At 32.8% G+C, this 22,098-nt stretch overlaps 2 protein-coding genes across 3 annotated transcripts; both read left to right on the forward strand.

Moving 5' to 3' along the window:
• On the forward strand, nucleotides 9,295–11,815 carry LOC18602672 (probable inorganic phosphate transporter 1-5). Of its 2 annotated transcripts, none has more exons than XM_018118799.1 (2): nucleotides 9,295–9,500; nucleotides 9,973–11,815. In XM_018118799.1, exon 2 carries the CDS (start codon nucleotides 10,025–10,027, stop codon nucleotides 11,624–11,626), a length of 1,602 nt encoding a protein of 533 aa, XP_017974288.1. In that variant the 5' UTR covers nucleotides 9,295–9,500; nucleotides 9,973–10,024; the 3' UTR covers nucleotides 11,627–11,815. The 2 variants fall into 2 exon arrangements, with proteins under 2 accessions (XP_017974288.1, XP_017974286.1); XM_018118797.1 differs by having other exon boundaries at nucleotides 9,295–9,473.
• On the forward strand, nucleotides 13,386–13,913 carry LOC18602673. The gene has a single exon (XM_007034202.2). It carries the CDS (start codon nucleotides 13,458–13,460, stop codon nucleotides 13,809–13,811), a length of 354 nt encoding a protein of 117 aa, XP_007034264.2. The 5' UTR covers nucleotides 13,386–13,457; the 3' UTR covers nucleotides 13,812–13,913.

The raw sequence follows: 22,098 nt of genomic DNA on the forward strand, positions 1-22,098 counted from the left end.
TTCTTGCTGACTTTCACTGATAAAGAAGTATTGAATATGTTGGAGAAAGATGAATGGAGGTGGCTTAAATGGTGGTTCACTAAGTTGGAGAGGTGGACAGAAAAATATAGCACACAGTTGTAAAAAGATGGTCGTCAGTCCATGGTATACTGATCCATGCATGGACTTATGAGACATTTGTGAATGTGGTGACGTGTTGGGGGGAGTTGTTGGCGGTGGAGGGCAAAACCATGAATGGTGATAACTTTTTTTGTGGCTCTATCCCTATAGTGATGGAGATAAAGGATAGAATAGAGGAGGTGATCAAAATGGAAGCTGGAAAGGTCTTCTACAGTCAAGTGCAGGAAATTGCGACAAGAGGAGTCTACCGACATACAGTTGGACTCGGAGGAAAAATAACGTGCACTAGGAGGCAGAAGAGAAATGGGGCTCGGTTTTCACATAGAATATGGAATATGTAGTGGACTTGGGAGATGAGGAGGTTGAAATCTGGTTAACACCGGTGGTGGAGAAGTTACAGTAGGTGGTATAAGTAGTAGTAACACATTTAGAATTTTAGATATAAGACTGTTAAAAGATAATTATAAAAGTAATTATAATTTATATATATATATATATCAAAATTTATACATATAATTATAAAAAAAAATAAAAATCAAGAAGTGGTGGTCAGTATCCCTTGGCTCTGTCAATAAGCACAAGCGACACAAGGACAGAGCATGGTGAGTTAAGGATTCAAACGTGGAATTAGAGCATGAAGAGTTCAAAATTCAAATGTGGGGTTGACTTTGGCGAACTGAAATCTGACGCTTTCACAAAAGCAACAGGAAGAATGAAAGGGGAATGGACAAACTTTGTCCTAGGTAATAAGGTTACTATGGGGCCGACGAGAAAGGTGGAAAAAGAAAGGTTACAAAATATCAAAGAGGAAAAAGGACCTGTAGCGAAATCAGGGAGAAAGAGATATACGGAGGAGTTGTTTGGGTTGAAAAAAATAAGGCCCAAGATGAAGTAGGCCCCAGAAGTGATAATGGGTGTGAAGAACCTAGTGAAAGGAGGACAGTAGCGAGCCCCAAGAGTGATGAGAATTAAGGCCAAGTAGATGGAATAGTGAGGAATAAAGGGAGAGGAAAAAATCGGTCCAATGGAAGCCCAATTCAAGTCCTACTTCATCAACATAGTTGAAGGAATTGGATGAAGATGTTTCACCGTCAAATCTACCTCTCTCAAGCAAACTAAAAAATAGAAAGTTGGGTTTGTTAAGTGAAGTGGTGAAAAGGATTAAGGTAAGAAAAATCAAGCAACAAAGGAGAAAAGCAAGACGAGAAAATAGAGAAGCCTTCGTGGGGATGAGAGTGAGCATGACAGTTGGCTAATAAATCCCTGTCAAATGGGGATGTGATAAATCATAATAAAATGAATGGACCTTGAGTTTGGCAAGAAAGTTGATGAGGTTTTTTTATAGTTTTGCTTGAGAAAAACAGTCGTTTTATGATTTGAATTAAAATTGGCTAACTTTTTAAAGTAATTACCACAAGTTTCTAAGTTGGCAATCTTAATTGATTCAATTTCAACTAGGGAAAGTTGCATTTTAAGAGGGCAGCTACAGTATTTGTCAACAATATTCCAAAACAAATGCATTAGTGTTTGTTGGGCAATTTCTTTAAGAGTATGAAAATGTTGTTAATGTGTTTATTGCAAAGAAGAGGAGTAAGCTGGGGTAGAAGAATGGTTGTGAGTTTTGAAACTTTACATGAAGCAAGAAGAGTTTGTACTATGCTTAATGGGATATGGTTTCTAAATTAGAAACTAAATATGAATATGGCAAGATTTTGGGACGGGACAACACATTAAAGGAGACGAAAGTTTAGGAAAGGGCACAGGGGTGGATTAAAAAACAAGTAGAATTGATTGGTTTTTAGTCTGTTTCAATTGGATGGGTACTTTTAGTCCAATTTGCCAAATCTCCTCGAATAGATCAGCTTTAAACCATTTCCTTATTATGTTGAGTTCTAAAGAATAGAGTTGGTGTCCAAAACCCTTTCGGGTATTGGGTTGTTGATGCAAACTAGGTTTTTGGGAAAGTAGTGCAAGAAAATTGGAGATCACACACAGTTACCAGTAGACCAAGGTTTTGTATGAAAGTAAAGCTACGTAAGTTAAAGTCTTTTTGAAGTAATGGACTAGGGAGTGTAAGGGATGGCTAACGAAAAAATTAAAGCCTTGGAGGATGAAATTGAGGAGATTGAAGTGAGAAGGGATAAGAGGGAGTTGAAGTAAGGTCGAATTAAAGAAGAAAAAAGAGTTGATTAAGGTAGCACAAGAAGTGATAATGGGCTTAAGGAATCTAGTGAAAGGAAGACATTAGTGAGCCCCAAGAGTGATGAGAATGAAGGCCGAATAGATGGGCTAGTGAGTAAAAAAGGAATAAAGATAAAAATGGAACCCGTATTCAAGTCCTATTTTTAGCAACATAGTCGAAGGAATTGGATAAAGATATTCTACCATCAGATTTGTCCCTTTTAAGCGAACTAAAATATAGAAAGTTGAGGTTGTTTAGAAAAATCAAGCAACAAAGGGGAATGGTAGGAAGAGCAAACAGAGAAGTTTTTTGTAGGGATGTGAGTGAGCAAGAAAAGGTGGCCAATCAATCCCTATCAAAATGGGATGTGATAAATCATAACAAAAATGAATGGGCCTTGAGTTTCGTGAGAAAGTTGACGAGATTTTTTTATAGTTGTGCTTGAAAAAAACAACCGTTTCATGATTTGAATTATGGTTGGCTAACTTTTTAAGGTATTTACCATAAATTTCTGAGTTGAAAATCTTAATTGATTCGATTTCAACAAAGGAAAGTTACATCATAGAAAGGTGGTTTTGGTGGTTGTTAACAATATTCTAGAACAAATTCATTAGCGTTGGTTGGGCAATATCTTTCAAAAGTACGAAAATGTTGTTGATTTGTTTATTGTGGCGAAGAGGAGTAAGTTGGGGAAGAAGAGTGGTTGTGTGAGGTTTGAAACTTTACATGAAGTAAGAAGAGTTTGTACTGTGCTTAATAGAGTGTGGTTTCCAAACCAGAAACTCAATATGAATATAGCAAGATTTTGAGATAGGATAACATTTTAAAGAAGAAAAAGGTCTATCAAGGAGGGGACACAGGGGTAGAGTAAAAAATAAGTAGAATTGATTGGTTTTTAGTCTTTTCAAATTGGATGGATACGTTTAGTCCATTATGCCAAATCTCCTTGAATAGATCAGCTTCAGACCATTGCCCTTATTATGCTGAGTTTTAGTGGATACAATTGGGGTACAAAACCTTTTTAGGTATAAGATTGTTGATTCTTGAAAAAGGGTTTTGTGGAAGTAGTGCAACAAAATTAGAGATCATACATAGGTACATGTAGACTAGGGTTCTGTACGAAAGTAAAGTTAATTAAGTTGAAGTCTTTTTCAAAAAAATGGAATAAGAAAGTGTTTGGGATGGTTGATGAAAATAGTTAAGTCTTGGAGGATGAAATTGAGGATACTGAAGTGAGAGGGGATAAGAGGGAGTTGAGTGAGGTCCAATTGAAGAAAAAAAAGGAGTTGACTAAAGAACTATGGACAGCGCACTACAATAAAGAGCCAAATTGCAAATAAAAATATCGAGTTAAATGGATTAAGAATGGAGATAGAAACGCAAAGGTTGTCACTGTAAGGCCAAGTTCAAACACAGTGTAATATGATCTTTAGGTTGAATGTAAAAAGGAAGTGAATAGAACACCCGAAGATTGTTTGAAATGAGATTTATGAGTACTTTAAGAGACAGTTCTCTTCTACACCATAAGTGAGTCCGAGATAGGATTGAATATAATTGTTTGAATTTTTTTTTATATCAATTATAACAAAAGTATCTTAATTTACTATGTAAATTTAGAAATAATATATATTAGAACTTCTATTTATGCTGAGATTTGAATTTGAAAACTTCATTTTCAAATATATATATATATATATATATATATGAACATATGCGTACATGTGAGATATCACTACTAAGGTAATGCAAATTTTGAGCATATAGTTGGAATGAAAATAATATTACAAAATCCCTACTTTCATCGATACTTGATGAGGTAGCATGGTGGAAAAAAGAGAAATTTAAAAAAAAATTAAAATTAAGTTTTATTCTCTTTATTTCGGTTTGAGTTCAATAACAATAAAATACACCCACTTTGTTTAATTTTTGGCCTTTTCTATAGTATTTCTCATTAATATTTTTTAGATATATTTTTCACTAATATTAATAAAAATATATAAAGGCACTTATAAAAGTGTCTATGTACCATACTAAAAAAAACTAAGAAGAAGATAAATCAAAGCAAAGCAAAGAAAAGGTTGAAACTTACATATAAGGTAGGCCCTTGGGTAAGGCCATCCAAGCAAGAAGTTTTAAGTCTCAAATTTGGAGAGGTTTTATTTATTATTATAATAATAATTTAATTAATTATATTAAAAATATATAAAAATTAAAATAATTAATAAAATATTTACTTTTTTTTCCTGTCTAGTAAATATTTATTTTCTCTCACTTTCATATCCTTATTAATTTTAAATTAATTATCTTATTTTTTATTAAAAATATATAAAAATAAAAAATTAATAATTAATAAAATAACATATTTTTTTACTTTCTTAATTAAGTACTTAATAAATCTCATTTTTTTTTAATTTTTAAAATATTATTAATTCTTATCTATTTGTCCTTTTTCTCCCATCAGGAGAAATCCTCGCAGGAAGGCTCTTCTTGCTTCCTTTTGTACTGTGCAGGTTTGGTCATTTGTGGTTACTTTTTGCCTGGTTTGGTTTGCGGATAGCCACTTCCTGTTAAGTTTTTTGGGGCGTTGATTTCTCGGGCCGACGGGTGGCAGGTGTTTTGACATTGATTCTCTTGAATGCTGTTTCCTATCTTTTTGGTCCTTTGGTGCGAGGTGGGCAAGGAAAGCGGATGAGAGGAAGCTGGGACTTTTGATGATTCTGCTGGGCACTGAGGCGGGGCTTCTCTCTGAGGGTTGGCTCTGTGTTGAAAGGTTTTTGTGGTGCAGGATTGCTTTGGTTGTTTCATGATCCCATGCATGTGGATTCCGGTCGGAGGGCAGAGGATGGCTTTCTCTGGTCTGCTGAAAAGATATGGTTGGCTCGGTTGGCGTCTTGGCGTTTGATGCTGTCTTCTTTGTGCGATTGTGATGTGCTGGGTGTATACTTCCCGCTCCTTTCTGTGTTTGGGAGCCTTGGCTAAGGGTTGCTGATCAAGGCTGATCAGCTTGGGGTCGGATGCTGACTGCGCCTCTGGGCTCTCCTTCTTTCGCTCAATTTTGCGCTCCATTTGCAAATATTAGGACATTAGTTCATGTTTTGTCTTCTAGTCGCCCATTGCTTTTCTATTGAGGGGGGCGTGTTCTCTTACTGCCTTCAATGGCAAAGGCTTGCTGCAGTTCCTTTTGTTTCGCACAAGGGCAAATCCCTCTCTTAAGCTTGTTGTCTATGTCATGAAGAGTCTTCCAAACAGTTAGGTGCTAAACTTGAAATGGCATTCAAGCTTTTGGTTGAATAAAATCTCCCTTTCAAAAAAAAAAAAATGAGGGTAGCATGTATTTAATGATCTTTAATAATTATTTTTTTTATTTTTAATCAACTAATAATAAGATATATTTAATAATTTTTAACCGTTATTTTATTTCTTATATATAAAATTATTATTTTTATTTATAATATCCACTTTCAATTTTTTTCTCCCTCATTTACTTTTTCTTTTTTTAACTTCAAATTTCTTTTAAAGAATATACAAGAAGTTCGTTATGTTATTAACTTTATAAAGTCGTAAACCTCATTTACGATTTGCAATAAGTATTCAATAATTAGATACTATTGTTCTAATCTTAACAGATTTTTTTATTTTAATTTAGAGTTTATATTATATTATTATATTGTCTTTATATTATGTGATAGTTAATTTATTGAAATTAAAAATTTTGATTGTTGATTTTATTTTAATTTTTTAAAAATATAAAATAATTATAACAATTAAATATTTTTAAACTTCATAATAAATGTGTAAATATGTCAAATCAAAAATATAAATTTGATTATTCAAAATTAATTTTTTTAATTTTAAAAAAATCTTATTTAAATATATATTTTTTTAAGCTTTTGAAGTTGCTAAGCCGTCCCTGCTTATATCAAAGTAAATGAAAGTCTTGTCCCTTTTGGCATACCTCACATATCGCATAAAATCATCATAAGTTTAGAATCGTTGATCAGGTGGTGGACAAAAGTAGCACTGCAATTATCACAACTTAATTAATACAATGAAAATATTGACATAATTACATATTTTGCTTTTGAAATTGTTATTCAGTTTTAGTTGAGTAATCTAGTTGTAAATTTCATAATGTAAAAGGTTTATATGTCAAACTTCTTTAGGGTATACGGATCTTAAGCAAGACCTTGACTTCAGTACCATCATCTTTCAGCTTCGTATCCAGAGTCCAGCCTTCAGGAATTGGACCAGGGGAAGGGTTGATGTCCTTTTGGCCTTCATAGTCAGCCATTTCCTGCAAGGTGGATTGGAAGAATCGAGTAAAAATATTATGCCTGCCTGCTTCTGGAATTTCAGTTTCAGTTTTTTGCTTGGCTAGTTTTTGTTTTTTTTTTGTTTTTAGTTCTTACATGCAAGAAAAGATAAAAATCAAAATGCAATGGACCTCGGGCTTGGTGAGAAAGCTCACGAGATTTTTCCACAGCTGTGCTTGAGGAAAAATGGCCGTTTCATGATTTGATTTAAGATAATTACCACAGGTTTCTGAGTAAGTAATCTTAATAATTCAATTTCAACTTAGGAAAGTTACATTAATTCGAATCTAAATATTGTTATACTGTGAATTTGTTTATCAAGAATGTTTCAAATCAAAAAGAACATTATATTAATCACAGTATTTAGTTTTACGGTAAATACATGTATTTCCTTTTTTATTAATCAAATTTGAATCTCCTACTTTATTAATTGATTTTGGATCTCGTTTTCTCATTTATATATATATATATATATATAGTCCTTTGAATTGGATAAAATCTAACATTCAAATTCTCTACTTCCTCCTTATAGCTAGCCTTGCTCTTATGTATAAAAAGAGAGATGACCCGTCAAAACAATGAGACTCCTTACAACAGATACAAAATCCAGGACACGAAACAAAGCCAGAAATCCAACAGGGCTACAAAGGTGTAGCAGCGAGAAAGATAGGAAGAAAATCAAGGCAAACCCAAAACAACCAAGAAAAAACAGAAACAGGACAAACAAGATCAAGAGCAACAAAGCAACCGGAAGGACAAATCAAGCACCAAGGGAGGAATTATTTATAGAGACCAATTTATCTAAAATAAAAATATAAAAAATAAAAATTTATTTAAATTTTCATAAATAATTTAATTTTTTTTTAAATATTATCCCCTATTAATTTTGTCAGCTTTACGCAAATTAATCAGTTCTCATCCTTTATCATACAAAATCAACAATTTGTAAACTGTGGGATGTTGTTCCAGCTACCACATCATTATAATCATTTAGATATCATACATGTCTACAGTTTAGGTCAGTCGTCGGGCGAATTTTTTGATCTGGATGGGCTGATTTGGTTTATTCGATTGGCTGTCCTAACAAGTTTCTACTCATGCTGTCTACAGTTTCCATTCGACAAGTTAATCACCGAATTAGCCCATCGCTGGTGGTTTGCTGAGCAATTAGCTTACATATTCAACCCTTTCATACACGTTATAAATATATCACTGTCTTAACTTAGAGAAGATAGCAACTTTTACATCCTTTCTACCCACGCCAATGGTAGAATTATTATTAATAATAATTGTTGACCTTCCATTACAAGATACCGGAACCCTATGTTATTGGTTAAGTATTCGTAGATACCCGAATAACAGTTAACCATTTATATTCTTAATTATTATATTTATTTTTTTAGTTTTTTAATTAAATACAGTCTGCTAAAACATGTAATAAATCTTTTAATATTGTTTGGGAATTTAAATGTAGTGTCTAGATAATTTTCTTTTGATTAATAGTTATTGTCATTTGCATTGCATGTAAATAATTATTTTTATTTAATTTTAAATGATAATTATATATAAAATATAAATATTTTTAATTTTGTAAAATTAGTTTATCCATAAATGGAAGACAATTATAGATAAAAGACAATTAATATTTGTAATATTGACCTATAAATTATTCAATATTATTAGAAATAAAAAAATATATTTTAACGAAACTTTTTTTAATACAATTAGAATTCTGCTTTCCATATTGAATTAATCTTATTAATATTTATAATAAAATATTTTTATAATGAAAGTTAATCGATACAATTAAAATTTTTAAATATTTATAAATTAGATAAATCTTATTAATATTAATAATAAAAAATATTTAAAATAATATTTTAAAAATATAATAAACAAATATGAATCAAAAAGTTTTCCTACATCTATATACTTTATTATCTGTAATTAATATAGACTAAAGACATGCAAGCTTTCTTTTTCTTAATTTTTTCAGATTATTCACCTCAAAATAATGAGCTGCCCCTTTTGAAAATAAGGAAAACCATGCCTGCCGATGCAAGAGACAAAGCTGGGATGGTAATATTGCTATACATCTTGAATGTTAGCTTTGGGGGGCTTCCTACTGCATGAAAGAACTTGCTTGCCAACTTCCATAAAAGTTAAACACAGGACTTAAGCCGGCCGATCAACATCATGAAGTTTAATTATGATGGATTCTGTAATTTCTCTCTTGTTTCCCTGGGAAAAGACTGGTACTTGATACACACAAAATATTACAAAAGAATGCATTTATTGAGGATTCAAACAATCATTTGTTTAATGCTGGCCTTCGAACTATTTTTTAATTTCTATTTGGTTCCAATGGCTTTCACTAGTCTATAACTGTATCTATGTATAGAATGAGTTGTCTCATCAGTCATCATTCATTATTCATACCTATAAAAAAAAATCCAAAGCTTTTCTTCTCTTCTTCTTGTTCTTAATAGATTTTAATTATACACTCATACATTGACATAAGGATAATTAAATCAATAGTCGTTAGAACAAAAGGAAAAACATCCACCTGTCCTTTTGTCTGCAACTTTATTTAAGATTGGTGCCGTGTTGGGTAGAACACGTTAATGTAATGTAATAATAAACATATTGTATTGATGTATAGGCAGAAGAAGCAACCATCAGTGTTGGTGTCAAACCATTGACTTTTAAGGCATATACTCTTTGATGCCGGAATCCCATTCTGGGGGACTTGAAGAGATCAGATCCACTTAAATACCTTGACTGATGATCACTCTTGACCAACTCAGCCCTCTTTTTCATTTTGCCTGAGCCAAGGAGCAGCTGTTTGTCTCCGGAAGGTCAGGCAGTTCTGAATCTCTAAGCAAGTGAGCTAAATTACTAGGAATTCTGCATGTCAAGATGATTATTCAGTTTTCCATAGTTTTGATGAAGAGATGAAAAGTATTTTATATCTTTGGAACAATCAATCATTCAATTGATCTTAATTTGGGGCTTTACCCATTCTCCTTTAAAGTTATATACATCTCTTATCTGGGATATGTATATGTATTCTTTATTTGTATATGTATTCTTTATCGTTTTCAAAATGAGCATGCATGTTTAGTTCCTTGAATTCTGTAGTCCTCATATCTCAGGGCAGATTATATTTGTTTTGATGACTGATCGGGTGGTGACTCTCTAGGAATTATATATGGCGGAGGAATCGAAAAATTCCTTAAATGTCTAACTTGTATTAATTCTTAATTTTGCAGTCTTCTACATTTACATACAGGAATAGTATAGTAAAGAGCAGTGGGATCAATTGAATTTATGTTCTTGTTTTCCCATCTTGTGCAGGTAGAATCGATATTTTGAGGGAGGCTAGTCAATAATCAAGATCTAGCTAGGCATGGCTCGAAACCAACTTGGAGTTCTTAATGCTCTGGATGCAGCAAAGACACAATGGTACCATTTCACTGCAATTATAATTGCAGGAATGGGTTTCTTTACTGATGCTTATGACCTTTTTAGCATCTCTCTTATCACAAAATTGCTTGGCCGTATATACTACCACGTTGAAGGAGCTCAAAAACCTGGAACATTGCCTCCTAATGTAGCAGCTGCTGTTAATGGTGTGGCCTTTTGCGGCACTTTAGCTGGTCAGCTTTTCTTTGGCTGGCTTGGTGATAAATTAGGGCGGAAACGAGTTTATGGACTTACCCTGATGCTTATGGTGGTCTGCTCCATTGCCTCCGGGCTTTCTTTTGGAGATTCTCCAAAGGGTGTCGTGGCAACACTCTGTTTCTTCAGGTTTTGGCTTGGTTTTGGAATTGGAGGTGACTATCCCCTCTCAGCCACAATTATGTCTGAATATGCCAACAAGAAGACTCGTGGAGCATTCATCTCTGCAGTTTTTGCAATGCAAGGATTTGGAATTTTGGCAGGTGGGATTGTTGCTCTTATCGTGTCAGCTGCATTTGATCATGCGTACAAGGCCCCTCCATATTCTGTTGACGCAGACGGGTCAACTGTCCCTGAAGCTGACTATATTTGGCGCATCATTCTGATGTTTGGAGCAGTTCCTGCTCTCCTCACTTACTACTGGCGAATGAAGATGCCAGAAACAGCCCGTTATACTGCCCTCATTGCCAGAAACGCAAAACAGGCCGCTGCAGACATGTCCAAGGTCTTGCAAGTGGAGCTGGAAGCTGAAGAGGAGAAGGTAGAGAAGATGAGAGTGGCAGAATCCAATTCTTTTGGTCTATTCAGTAAGGAATTTGCACGGCGCCACGGAGTACACTTGCTTGGAACAACTACTACTTGGTTCTTATTGGACATTGCCTATTACAGTTCCAATCTGTTTCAAAAGGACATCTTCAGTGCGATTGGCTGGCTTCCAAAACCTGAAACTATGAGTGCAACTCATGAGGTTTATCGGGTTGCAAAGGCGCAAACACTTATTGCACTTTGCGGCACTGTTCCTGGATACTGGTTTACAGTGGCTTTCATCGATTATTTAGGCAGGTTCACAATTCAGTTGATGGGTTTCTTCTTCATGACTGTGTTCATGTTTGCTCTTGCCATCCCTTATCATCACTGGAAATCTCACAACGCTGGATTCCTTATTATGTACTCATTGACCTTTTTCTTTGCAAACTTTGGACCCAATGCCACCACATTTGTTGTGCCCGCTGAGATTTTTCCAGCAAGGCTGAGGTCAACATGCCATGGGATATCTGCAGCAGCTGGAAAAGCTGGGGCCATTGTTGGTGCATTTGGCTTCTTGTATGCTTCACAAAGTACGAACCCAGCAAACACTGATGCAGGTTACCCACCTGGTATTGGAATGAAAAATTCACTGATTGTGCTTGGTGCGATCAACTGCCTTGGGATGGCGTTTACTCTTCTGGTGCCCGAGTCCAAAGGAAAATCATTGGAAGAGCTAACAGGTGAGAATGAAGAGGACGGTGATGAGATCCAGAAGACATCTGCTCAGACCGTTCCAGTCTGAACTAGCAAAGTTTAACTAGGATGTTCCGATCAATATATAATTTAGATATTCAGAAATGGAATGCCAAAATTAGGACAATGAAAGGAGCTGGAATTGTAACACTACAATAATGTCAGTGATGATAATCGCAACGTTATGTTTTTAAATAATGATGTGTTATTATCTGTACAGGTATTCAGGCTTGGCCTATTAATTGCTATCTTTCCTTAGAAGGGTTATGTCCAGGGTCTGGATCTCCCCTGCACCTTAAACTTCCTCGTATTTGCCAAATGGTAAAACATCAAATTAATGCTTTGCTTGTTTTGATAAAAGAATATTCTAAGCATACTAATTAAGTGACAGAGTAACGTATTCAAGCTTTAATCGGTGGCTATAAAATGAAACAAACCACCCCCACCCCCTGTTGGTGTATGTCTAATGTTATAGTATGTGTTAAGAGTCCTAATTTGCAGCTAGATCAAAGAAAAGCATTAGCGGTTGTTGGGATGCTTGATTGTTGTGAGTGGGCGAGCTGGCTAAGATCAATGCTTAAGAGGGGTCAGTATCATAAGTTATTAGTACTGTTAATTAGGGAGAGGATTGCTGCTGAAACTGTATAGATCAGGAGTTTGAGTCATGGACCATGCTTATATGTGTGAATTTATTAATGCTTTGGACTAACCTTTCTTCTTCTCTCTGTGTTTCTCTCAAAGACGAGCAATGTTGTCCCATCAACTGCAGACACATACAGGCTCAGTTAAACAACTCTGTACACCACAAATATACAATTTAAAGCACATAAACTCATACTCGTGAACTGAGCCAAAGCATGGATACCGCTCTAACAAAGGTCATTCACTCAGTTGCAAGGGTCTCACTCTAATCAACAAAGGTTAATGCAAAAAAAAAAAAAAAAAACAATGGTTAATGCCACTTTAGCCAAAATGTTAAGCTGCATGAATTCACCATGACAAGGTTTCCATAACTGATACGTCCATCGTTTCCAGTACTTCAAATGCTGAGTATTCTATAGACTGTGGCATTCATGTACTATAATAAGATAATGAGGTTTTTAATATTTCAGATAATTCAAAGAAAAAGGAAGTTGCTCAAACCATTAGGTTAAAATGTAAATCTTGAGAATTATCTTCCTCGATAACATTAAAATAGAGAATACTCAGTAAGATTAAAATTTAACATTATTTATATCGAGATAAACAATCTTCCTAATTAAATCAACTTTATCGATAGTGTATATAACAATATAATACATTATTATACAATAATACATAAAGATACCTATATAGATAAAACATGTCAAATATTGGATAAATACAACATATGTATGTTGAAACTACTTGTGTAATTTTGAAAATTTTGATGCCTACAAATGTTTAAGCATACATATTTTTGTATAATTTTGAAAATTAGGATGTCTACCTATATTGTTAGAATGACTTTGGATTAATAAATAGTACAAAATTTATAGTAATATAGTAGTAAATATTGCTTAAGTTTAAGTTCATATAAACGTGACATTTAATTTACTTGGGGAAAAAAAGTAAAAAATAATAATAATAAAGTGTGTTTTTGAGACATGGGCCACCCTGGCCTTAAATGGTATGGGCCACAGGAACTTTTATAATTTCATGGGCCGAATATGGACCGGAAGCATTAGCGAGTCTGAAAGGATAAAAAAGAAAGGTGGCCCAATCAAATTGGGCCGCCTAAGGCCTAATTTATTTCAGTAAAAGAAAAAGGAGTCTCTGTAAAATTCAGAAATCATCAACCAGAGAGAAATAAAAAGGGGCTAACCAGGAGAAGAAGAAGAAGAGCAGTGCCAAACCAAACCATGTCGTCGGATCCCTACGAGAGAGCGAAAGGAGGAAGACTGACCTTCAAAGGAGGAAGCTTAGCCACTCGCAAATCCATCGACAAAGGCAAGAAGAAGCACAAGAAGAAAAAGAACGCCGACGACGAATCTCAGCCTTCCCACGACGACGTCGCAGCCGCTTCCGCCGTTGAAGGCGCCGAACCGGGAGGAGATGTGTACACGATCGACGCGGCTAAAAAGATGAAGTACGAGGAGCTGTTCCCCGTGGAGGCTAAGAAGTTCTGTTACGATCCCAAAAATCCTCAAGCCAAGTCGGTGGAACAAGCCCTCGATGATCGAGTCAAGAAAAAGGCTGATCGTTACTGTAAATGAGCTTCAATTGTTGCTTAAAATTAAAGCTTTCTGTGTTATTAGTGAACAATTTAGAAATTAATTGCAATGCTTCTGTTTAAGGGTTTCGGCTCAAATTCCTCATTCCCACTTGCATTACTCTCCCAATTTTCTGAATGTTTGTGGTTTGTGTCGAGGTTAGAGTTTCAGGGTTCTAAACAAATCAAATTATGAAAAATTTTACTCTGATTAGTATTCCATAAGCCATTGCAACTTTGACACTGACCAAACTCATAACATCACAGCAATTGTTACACCCTTGCTGAAGTAGAAACAATTGACACACTTGTAAAATATCATTCTATCATCTTGACTCAACTGCATTAGGTGCTGACTCAGATTTCAGTTTCTAACTCACGGGTTTGCTCTCTGCTCTTTATATAAACTTGTGTGTGCTGGATTCTGGCTAAGCATCTTTGTTCATACCCTTTCTTCTTTTTATAAATTCTATAATTTGAATTTAGAATTTCTACTCAAAATCCATCTTATCTTTATTACTTAAATCAAAATTTAATTTGGTGTTGCGACTATAATTGGGGATTGCAATATTATTAATTTTACGATTGAGAATTAATTCATTATTATTGAAATTGTAAATTTTTTCATCAAACGTATGATTAAAATTAAAAATACAGACCAATGGTAATACTAATCGAACTCTAAAACACCAGATACAGTATTATGAGAAAACAAAGTTGATTCAAACATAAACTATTATGAATTGTAAATATCAGTTTTATTTTATCAATGGTAAAAAGATGTATGTAAGAAAACTAAAAATGAATTGGTAAGGGTGATGACAAATGCAAGTATATCAGGAGTATTGATGGTGAAGCAAAATCCATAAGCATCTTGTCATATTTCATCCTGCAACTGTTGAAGCATTCATCTACTGCGCAACCTCCTCCATAGCCGAGTACATCACAATTGCCAATAGCATTTGCCACCATTGACTTATTTCCTGTGCGAAATAATTCAAAGTTTTTGTCTTTTTGAAAATTAAGAACTTCATAGATCAGCAGGACTAAAAGGTTCCCTGGAACTTTACAAAAGCAGGCCTCTGATTTTGAGACTTGAACACAAGCTTATCAACCCAAAATCAGGGACATCAACCTCGATAGCTGCAGCATGAGCAACTTGGTATCAGTATCTAAAAAATTCCTGGCTGCCAACTATTTACAGAGCTATCCAGAGAACTAGCTCATACACTGACACTGCATGCATAAAACATCCCAAACCCAACTTCACATATACAATTGGCACATTCATTAGATAATTACCATTCTCCCCAATAATCGCAACAGAACCCTTTTCCACATGAAAGGCAATAATTGATCTAACTCAGCTCTGCACATCACGATCTCAGCAAATCTCTTTCGCAGAAGCCTCATATGTTTCAATAAGAGCAAGTATGAGTAATAACAGCAGCACAACTACTATACCTGTCTTGTTCTTCCCTTTTGTTTTCCTTACCAGAAGAGAGGTAAAAAAAAAAAATGCAGCAAACCACTCCTCCGAGAAAGTTCATAGTTCAAACTCCAAATAATTGAAACTTTATGGTTCAACCTCCAAAGATGTTGATATATATATACATACAAATCAAACTTACAATCACAATCAAATTCTCGATTTACATGACATAACTTCTACATTTAACAAACGAATTAATTAATAAATAATCAAAGTTACTCGTTTATCATCATCGATCTTCATTACATCTAACGGCTAAGATAAAATCAATATTTCCTTACAAATATTTACCAATTATATTAATATGCAACTTTCCCCTTTTACTCTCTATTCCTTTCCTTCCTGTCGCTTCCCTTTATCACCCAACGTCAGTATTAATTTTCCCTCCGTTTGCGCTTCATATCTTCCTGGTTAATATAAATGCAACGTACGCAAACAGTGAGGTAGCCATACTATGGATTGATGATGGTAACTTTAAAGAAACCGCCCCTTATTTTCTTGTTTGAACTTGTAGAAGAATTGAACCGTAACTGTCATTAATTGTGAAGTTGGAGTGACAGTGGGAATCAAATCCAAATTGGATATTAAAAAAATAAAATCCAAGTTAACTATATTACTATTCATGAAAATAATAAAAAATATTTGATTTAGTCTCTATCAAGTTTTGTTCTTCTTTTATTGTGATTAGATAGAAGAGACATTCCAACATGAAAAACAACCTTGAAAGCCTTTAGCCGCAATCGAATCATTCTTGTCTGGACTAAAGGTGTCACTTTCTTGTAATATTTTCTAATCGTACCACCATCATGTTCGGGTGGTATATGTATGCATTTAGCTGCAAGAAAAAGGTCTTCTGCTCATCAAGGTTAAGGACTTCACTCAAACCATTTCAGTTAATCAATATCAATTTGCCTTTCATAAAAAAAAAATTAATTAATAACCCCTCACCATTTAGAAAGAGATAAATAACAAAATAAGAAACAAATTAATCTAGAATTACAAATTAATCTAGATATAATGATCCTTCTCTTTTATTTTATAGATCAAAGGGTTATTTTAGAGCCATATAATTTGCATATTGCACATAAAAATTTAATTCTAGAATTACAATTTGCTTGATAGGATGAATATTAACAAATTTATGATTGGTTTTTTGCAGTGACATAGCCAGAAAACTCCTAGTTCATATAATTAATCATACTTTTCAAAAAGAATCATACATAACAAAAGAAACACTAAGTTATTATATCATTTGAACAATATATGCATAGAATTCAAATTTAAAATAAAAATTAAATATGTTATCCATTATTTTAGAAAAAAATATGAAATTAAATATGTTATCATTTGAAGACAACTTCTTCAAAGAAAGTCAAAAAAAAAAATGAAAGTGATCTGAGATTTTTGTAATTCTCGTTGGTGTGTTGCACTTATAGTTATAGGTTGGATCAATCACCCACTTAACTTATAATCTTTTATTTTTTTTTAACTTTAACTTGGAAAGCAAGTTAATTAAGCCTTAGTTTTGACTGGTTTCTTATGTTAATTAAATACCACCTCACCATATGGCTGGGATCTATTGATTTGTGCCTTACTAGCTAACACCTGCACACTACTCATGACATCCAACTTCCTAATTCTTACATCTATAAATGACTAACAATTTAGTTTAAGGAAAATTGTAATAATCCTTTTCCTTTTTTTATTAGTCAAATGGTTATTTTAGAGCCATATAATTTACATATTGCAGACAAAACTTTAATTCTGGAATCACAATTTGCTTGATAGGATGAATATTAACAAAATCATTATTGTTTTTTTGCAGTGCAATTAGGCTTTCTTGACTTATAGTTGCTAAATGATTAAATTAGACATGACTGGGGAGATAGGTTTGAATTTTGTTATCAAAGGTATGAATCGTAATTGCACCGTCAAGCCCAATTGTGTTGCATCATGGGATAAACTTACAGAAATTTGTCTTAATCACTGACACTAAATAATGTTTAAACTCTACATAAACGGATTTAAACATTTGTCCCTTTCAACAAAAAAATTTGTCAAAATTAGACCATACCCAATCATCATGAGGTAAAGAGTTAAACAAGATATATTGGATTGTTGTGGTCTTACCGCAATGTCCTTCATTGAAATTGTCTTTAAAGATTTTGCCTTTTAAATTTCATTTAATTTTATTGAAATTAAGAAAATACTAATGACTTCGTTACAGAGAATAATAAAGCATTTACGGATCATCACGTAGAGACAAAGAATGTAGAAATTAACAAAAGAAAGTTTGAATTAATTTGAACAGTAAATCATAATTATGAAAGTAGTTTTTATTCTTTTTTCTATTTATCGTAGACAACACTATAATTTGAATTTAACATTTCTATTCAAGATGAATTTTATCTTTATTACTTGAACCAAATTTCAATTTGATGTTGCCACTATAATTGGAGATTGCAATAAAAAACTATGATTGAAAGTAATTGTGATCGAAGGTATTTGTTATTTTTACCATCAAGAACTAATTTATTATAATTGAAACTGTATTTTTTTAACATTACGTTTGCGATTGACATTAATGATTATAATCAAATACAGAACAATCATAATACTAATCGAACTCTAAACAACAAGTATAGTATTATAACAAACAACGTTGATTCAAATATAAATTATTTTAGATTATACGCATCAATTTATTTATGGATAGTAAAAAGATGCATATAATAAAACTAGAAATAAATTAACAAGGATGACGACACATGCAAGTATCATTAGGAGTTTTGATGGCGTAGCAAAATCCATGAGCATCTTGCCCATATTTCATCCTGCAACTGTTGAAGCATTCGTCTATTGCGCAGCCTCCTCCATGGCCAAGTACATCACAACTGCCAATAGCATTGGCCATCATTGACTCATTGCCTGTGCCAAATAATTTATATATAAATGGATCAAAGCCTCACATGGTGAAATTTATATATAAATTTACAGTTTTCAAAAACCTATTTTTCATTATTGAGAGAAGATACTGTCTAGAAAAGATACAATTATACTTTAAATATTCATGGAAAAAAACATAAATAAAGAATCAGGTTAAGCATATTATAGGGTTGTGCTTCAAGTTAAACCTAAGTGTGTTTTTCTCTAAATATCTGAGTTCAAACATATACAGGATAAAAAAGAACAAAATAATAATAAGCTTTTAATATAAGAATTACCTGCAGTAATGAAGAGAACAAGAAGGAAAATGGCAGAAAATGGAAGGCTTTTCATGACTTAATTCTATACTATGTGCTAGGAATATTAAGAGAGAGTGTGAGGAATGAGGATGATATGGTATGCTTGAGTGGGAATATTTATAGGCAATATCTTGAGAGAAGGAATTTCTATGTAACCTTCTTTGCTATATAGTCTGTGGTGTGTGAAGGTTGAATTTTTCTACCTAATGTTTTAATTATAGTGAAAGAATTTCCTCGAGATTTTCTAGACCAATGCGAAATCTGCTCAAATTAATGCTAAGTTGCTAACCATATTTATAGTCAAACTGTCTGAAATTTTCCTGGAATATTCAGTTGGGTCAATTAAAGTAATTAATTATAAGCTGATCAACTGGAATTTGGTCTAATTAATATCACGAGGAAATTTCTCTCAGTTTTTTTATTATATTAAATTCCCATCTTCTTAAATTTTTCATTTGTTTGTCAGTCTTGATTCACGTTTAGTTGACACGTCAATTCAATAGATGGAAAGATGTATATCATTGAAATTGTGGAAAGTGAAAAGGTATAAAAACAAATAAAAAAAATTAATTACACCAAGTAAATATTCTTATTAATTATACCGCCGTAACACAAGGTTTAAGTTATTTGTCGTGAATGATGAAACCGACAAAGAAAGGAAAAAATTTTAATTTTCGTTTGATACTTTATTGAGTCTTTGTCCACTTTTAGTTGAAATGTCAACTTCAATAGACGGAAAGAAATATATCACACATTAAGTCCCCAAGCCATTGTGGCTGTGGCAAGTGAAAAGAATACTTAAAAAAGAAAAAGAAATAATATAAAGCAAATATATAGTCTTATTAATATATGTCCCCGTAAGACAAGGTTTAAGTTGTTTGTTATGAAAGATGAAAAAAGTTTTAATTTAATTTAATTTATATTAAATTTTGTTCGATATTTTCTTGACATTACTTTATAATATATTTTAATCCTTATTCATGTATATAGAATTTCGATAAATATATGAAAAGTAAGATATTTGAAAAGTAATGGGAACGAACCAAATCCGTTAACCACTAGTAGACAGACGACTTAGTATAAATTAAAAGCAATTGCTAGAGTTAATGCTTTCAAAATATTTCTGGCCCTTGACAATGCTTTACCTAAACTTTTCACATCATTGCAATGGATATTTAGTTCTCAAAACTTGTTATCAACGTAATATCTTAAATGTGAATATAAGAATTTATCGACCGATTGAAACTTAAATGTGAATATAAAAATTTTTCGATAGATCGAAATGTATGATCTGTAATTAACATTTCAAATATAAATATAAAAACTTTTCAAGTCTCATTTTTTATACATCTTTTTGTGAAAATTAAATATCATAATCAAATCACTAAACGCTCTAAATGATAGATTTATTCATGAAAATCACACTAATAGAAATGTTATAATAATAGAAACATAACTCACATTTCTCCATAGATGTTGCCAAGATGTATCTCGCACAAGGGTCCAATCCCGGTGATATCTCTACCAATGATTTCCCTTCTCATCCTATGCAATTGGAATCCTAAAGGCTATATTTCACCATTCAAAACAATTTCTTTGGGAGCTGAACAAGTTAGAAGGGAAAGAACCTACGACCACAAGAACATCTTCTTGACATCCAAGTTGAGTAAAATAAATCAAGCATGAGCCTCTGCGTAAAAGACCATAGATTAAGTAACTAGTTCAACTTTTACTCTTGATTTCTTCTCTATCATTTAACAGAAATGGATAGTGGAAAATCTTTGTCAGGGTACCTCTCAAAGCATAAAATCATCAATGCTGATGGAGCACTAACACTGATAACAAAATCTTACCTCACACTTGCAAAGTAAGCTCAATGAAATTCCCCTTAAATGATGATCTGAGCTCGTGATATATAAGTTGCGTTTGGTATATTGTTGAGATTGTGATTGTTAATAATGTGATTGTTAAATATATGATTGCTGTGAATGTAATTGTTGAGAATATAACTTTTTAACGTTTAATATAATAAGAGAAAGTAATAATTGAAGGGAATGTGATTGTTGAGAGAATTATATTGTAATATTTAATTTGTAAGCATTTTACTAAAAATATAATGTAAATTGATAAAATTATCCTTATATATAAAAAAACATATAAATTGAATAAATTTTTAATTTTTAATATAAAATTTGATATTTCAACTTTAAGCAATTAAGATAATAAATAATAACATTAAAAAATAACATAATATTTTTATATTAATTATTTAAATATTCAAACATGTAAAATTACTAAATATTTATTTTCACCTCAAACTTATAAAAATTAAAAATAAAAAACATTATCAAAGACAAATCTATGATAGATAACAATTTCAATGGAGATTTTGATAGCAACCAACCTTGAGACAGCTTCATGAATGCATCAATTCTCCCGACCTAGTGAGATCAGAGATTAAAAATTTTATATGACAAAAGCAATGAAGTGCAAAACTGATAAGACTTTTTGAACCTCTCACTTTGATTTATTTGTACTCTTCACTATAAATCGTCTCAAACTATTTAAGATAATCACTTTTCCCACAAACCACTCCAATAAAGACTACCTGCAACAATTCAACAGATGCTGCCCCCTTAATAAGGCAACTCAAATCATAGCCTAACATTTTCAAATGGGACAATAAAATATTCAAGACAGAATTACATGGTTGGTGTACTTTTACACAAATGTGTATACAACAATTTATTGCAAACAGGACAGCAAAACTTGGCCAGAACTAGATATCAGCAGCATTACTTTTAGCACAGAAACAACAAGAATAATTAAAGTTTATGAGTAGTGGTGACTGCCGGGGAAAACAGGATCTAATTTGAAAGGCAAGAAGATGAGCGGTTAAAGGTTGGAATGAGCTAAGAGAAGGTCAAGCAGGCTGCTGTTCCAGGTTTAAAACTCTTCCTGTCATTAAAAACTGACTCAGTGTGAAATTAAGAAGAATATTGGTTGCTAATAGATAATAAAAATCATGTGATGGGACCATAATTTGATAATAACCCTCTAATTCATGGGTGAATAAGTGGATATGAGTGGGTTGTAACGTTGTCTTCAGGGCAGATAACAGCAAGGTTGAGACGAAAGTGTATAGCCCATTAAAGGACTTATGCTTTTCCAAGAAATCACACTACACATGCACATTTGTGCAAAAATAAACATATGATAAATTGTGATTCAACCTTGTAGTGAGAACAACCAAAAAACAGTATGGTTCTTCTTATGCAAGTAAGTATCCAATGCCTGTTTAAATTGAGCCAAAAAAAATTGACATTGAAATAATGGAGAATCAACAAACCATATCACCCATAGAAAGAAATATATTTTTGTAATTTTAGTGAAAATTTTTATTTTTTTTCCCTTTTTTTGAGTTTGATTGCATCAAATGGTAAGGAAACTGAACGAGATGACAGAACAACAAACGATTTCAATTGATTTATTTTAGTAACTTTCGTTAAAGTTTTGATTTTTTTCCTTTTTTGTAGTTTGATTGCATCAAATGG

Source organism: Theobroma cacao, chromosome 4, assembly GCF_000208745.1.
Source record: "Theobroma cacao cultivar B97-61/B2 chromosome 4, Criollo_cocoa_genome_V2, whole genome shotgun sequence".
In the NCBI taxonomy this organism is placed as follows: Eukaryota; Viridiplantae; Streptophyta; class Magnoliopsida; order Malvales; family Malvaceae; genus Theobroma; species Theobroma cacao.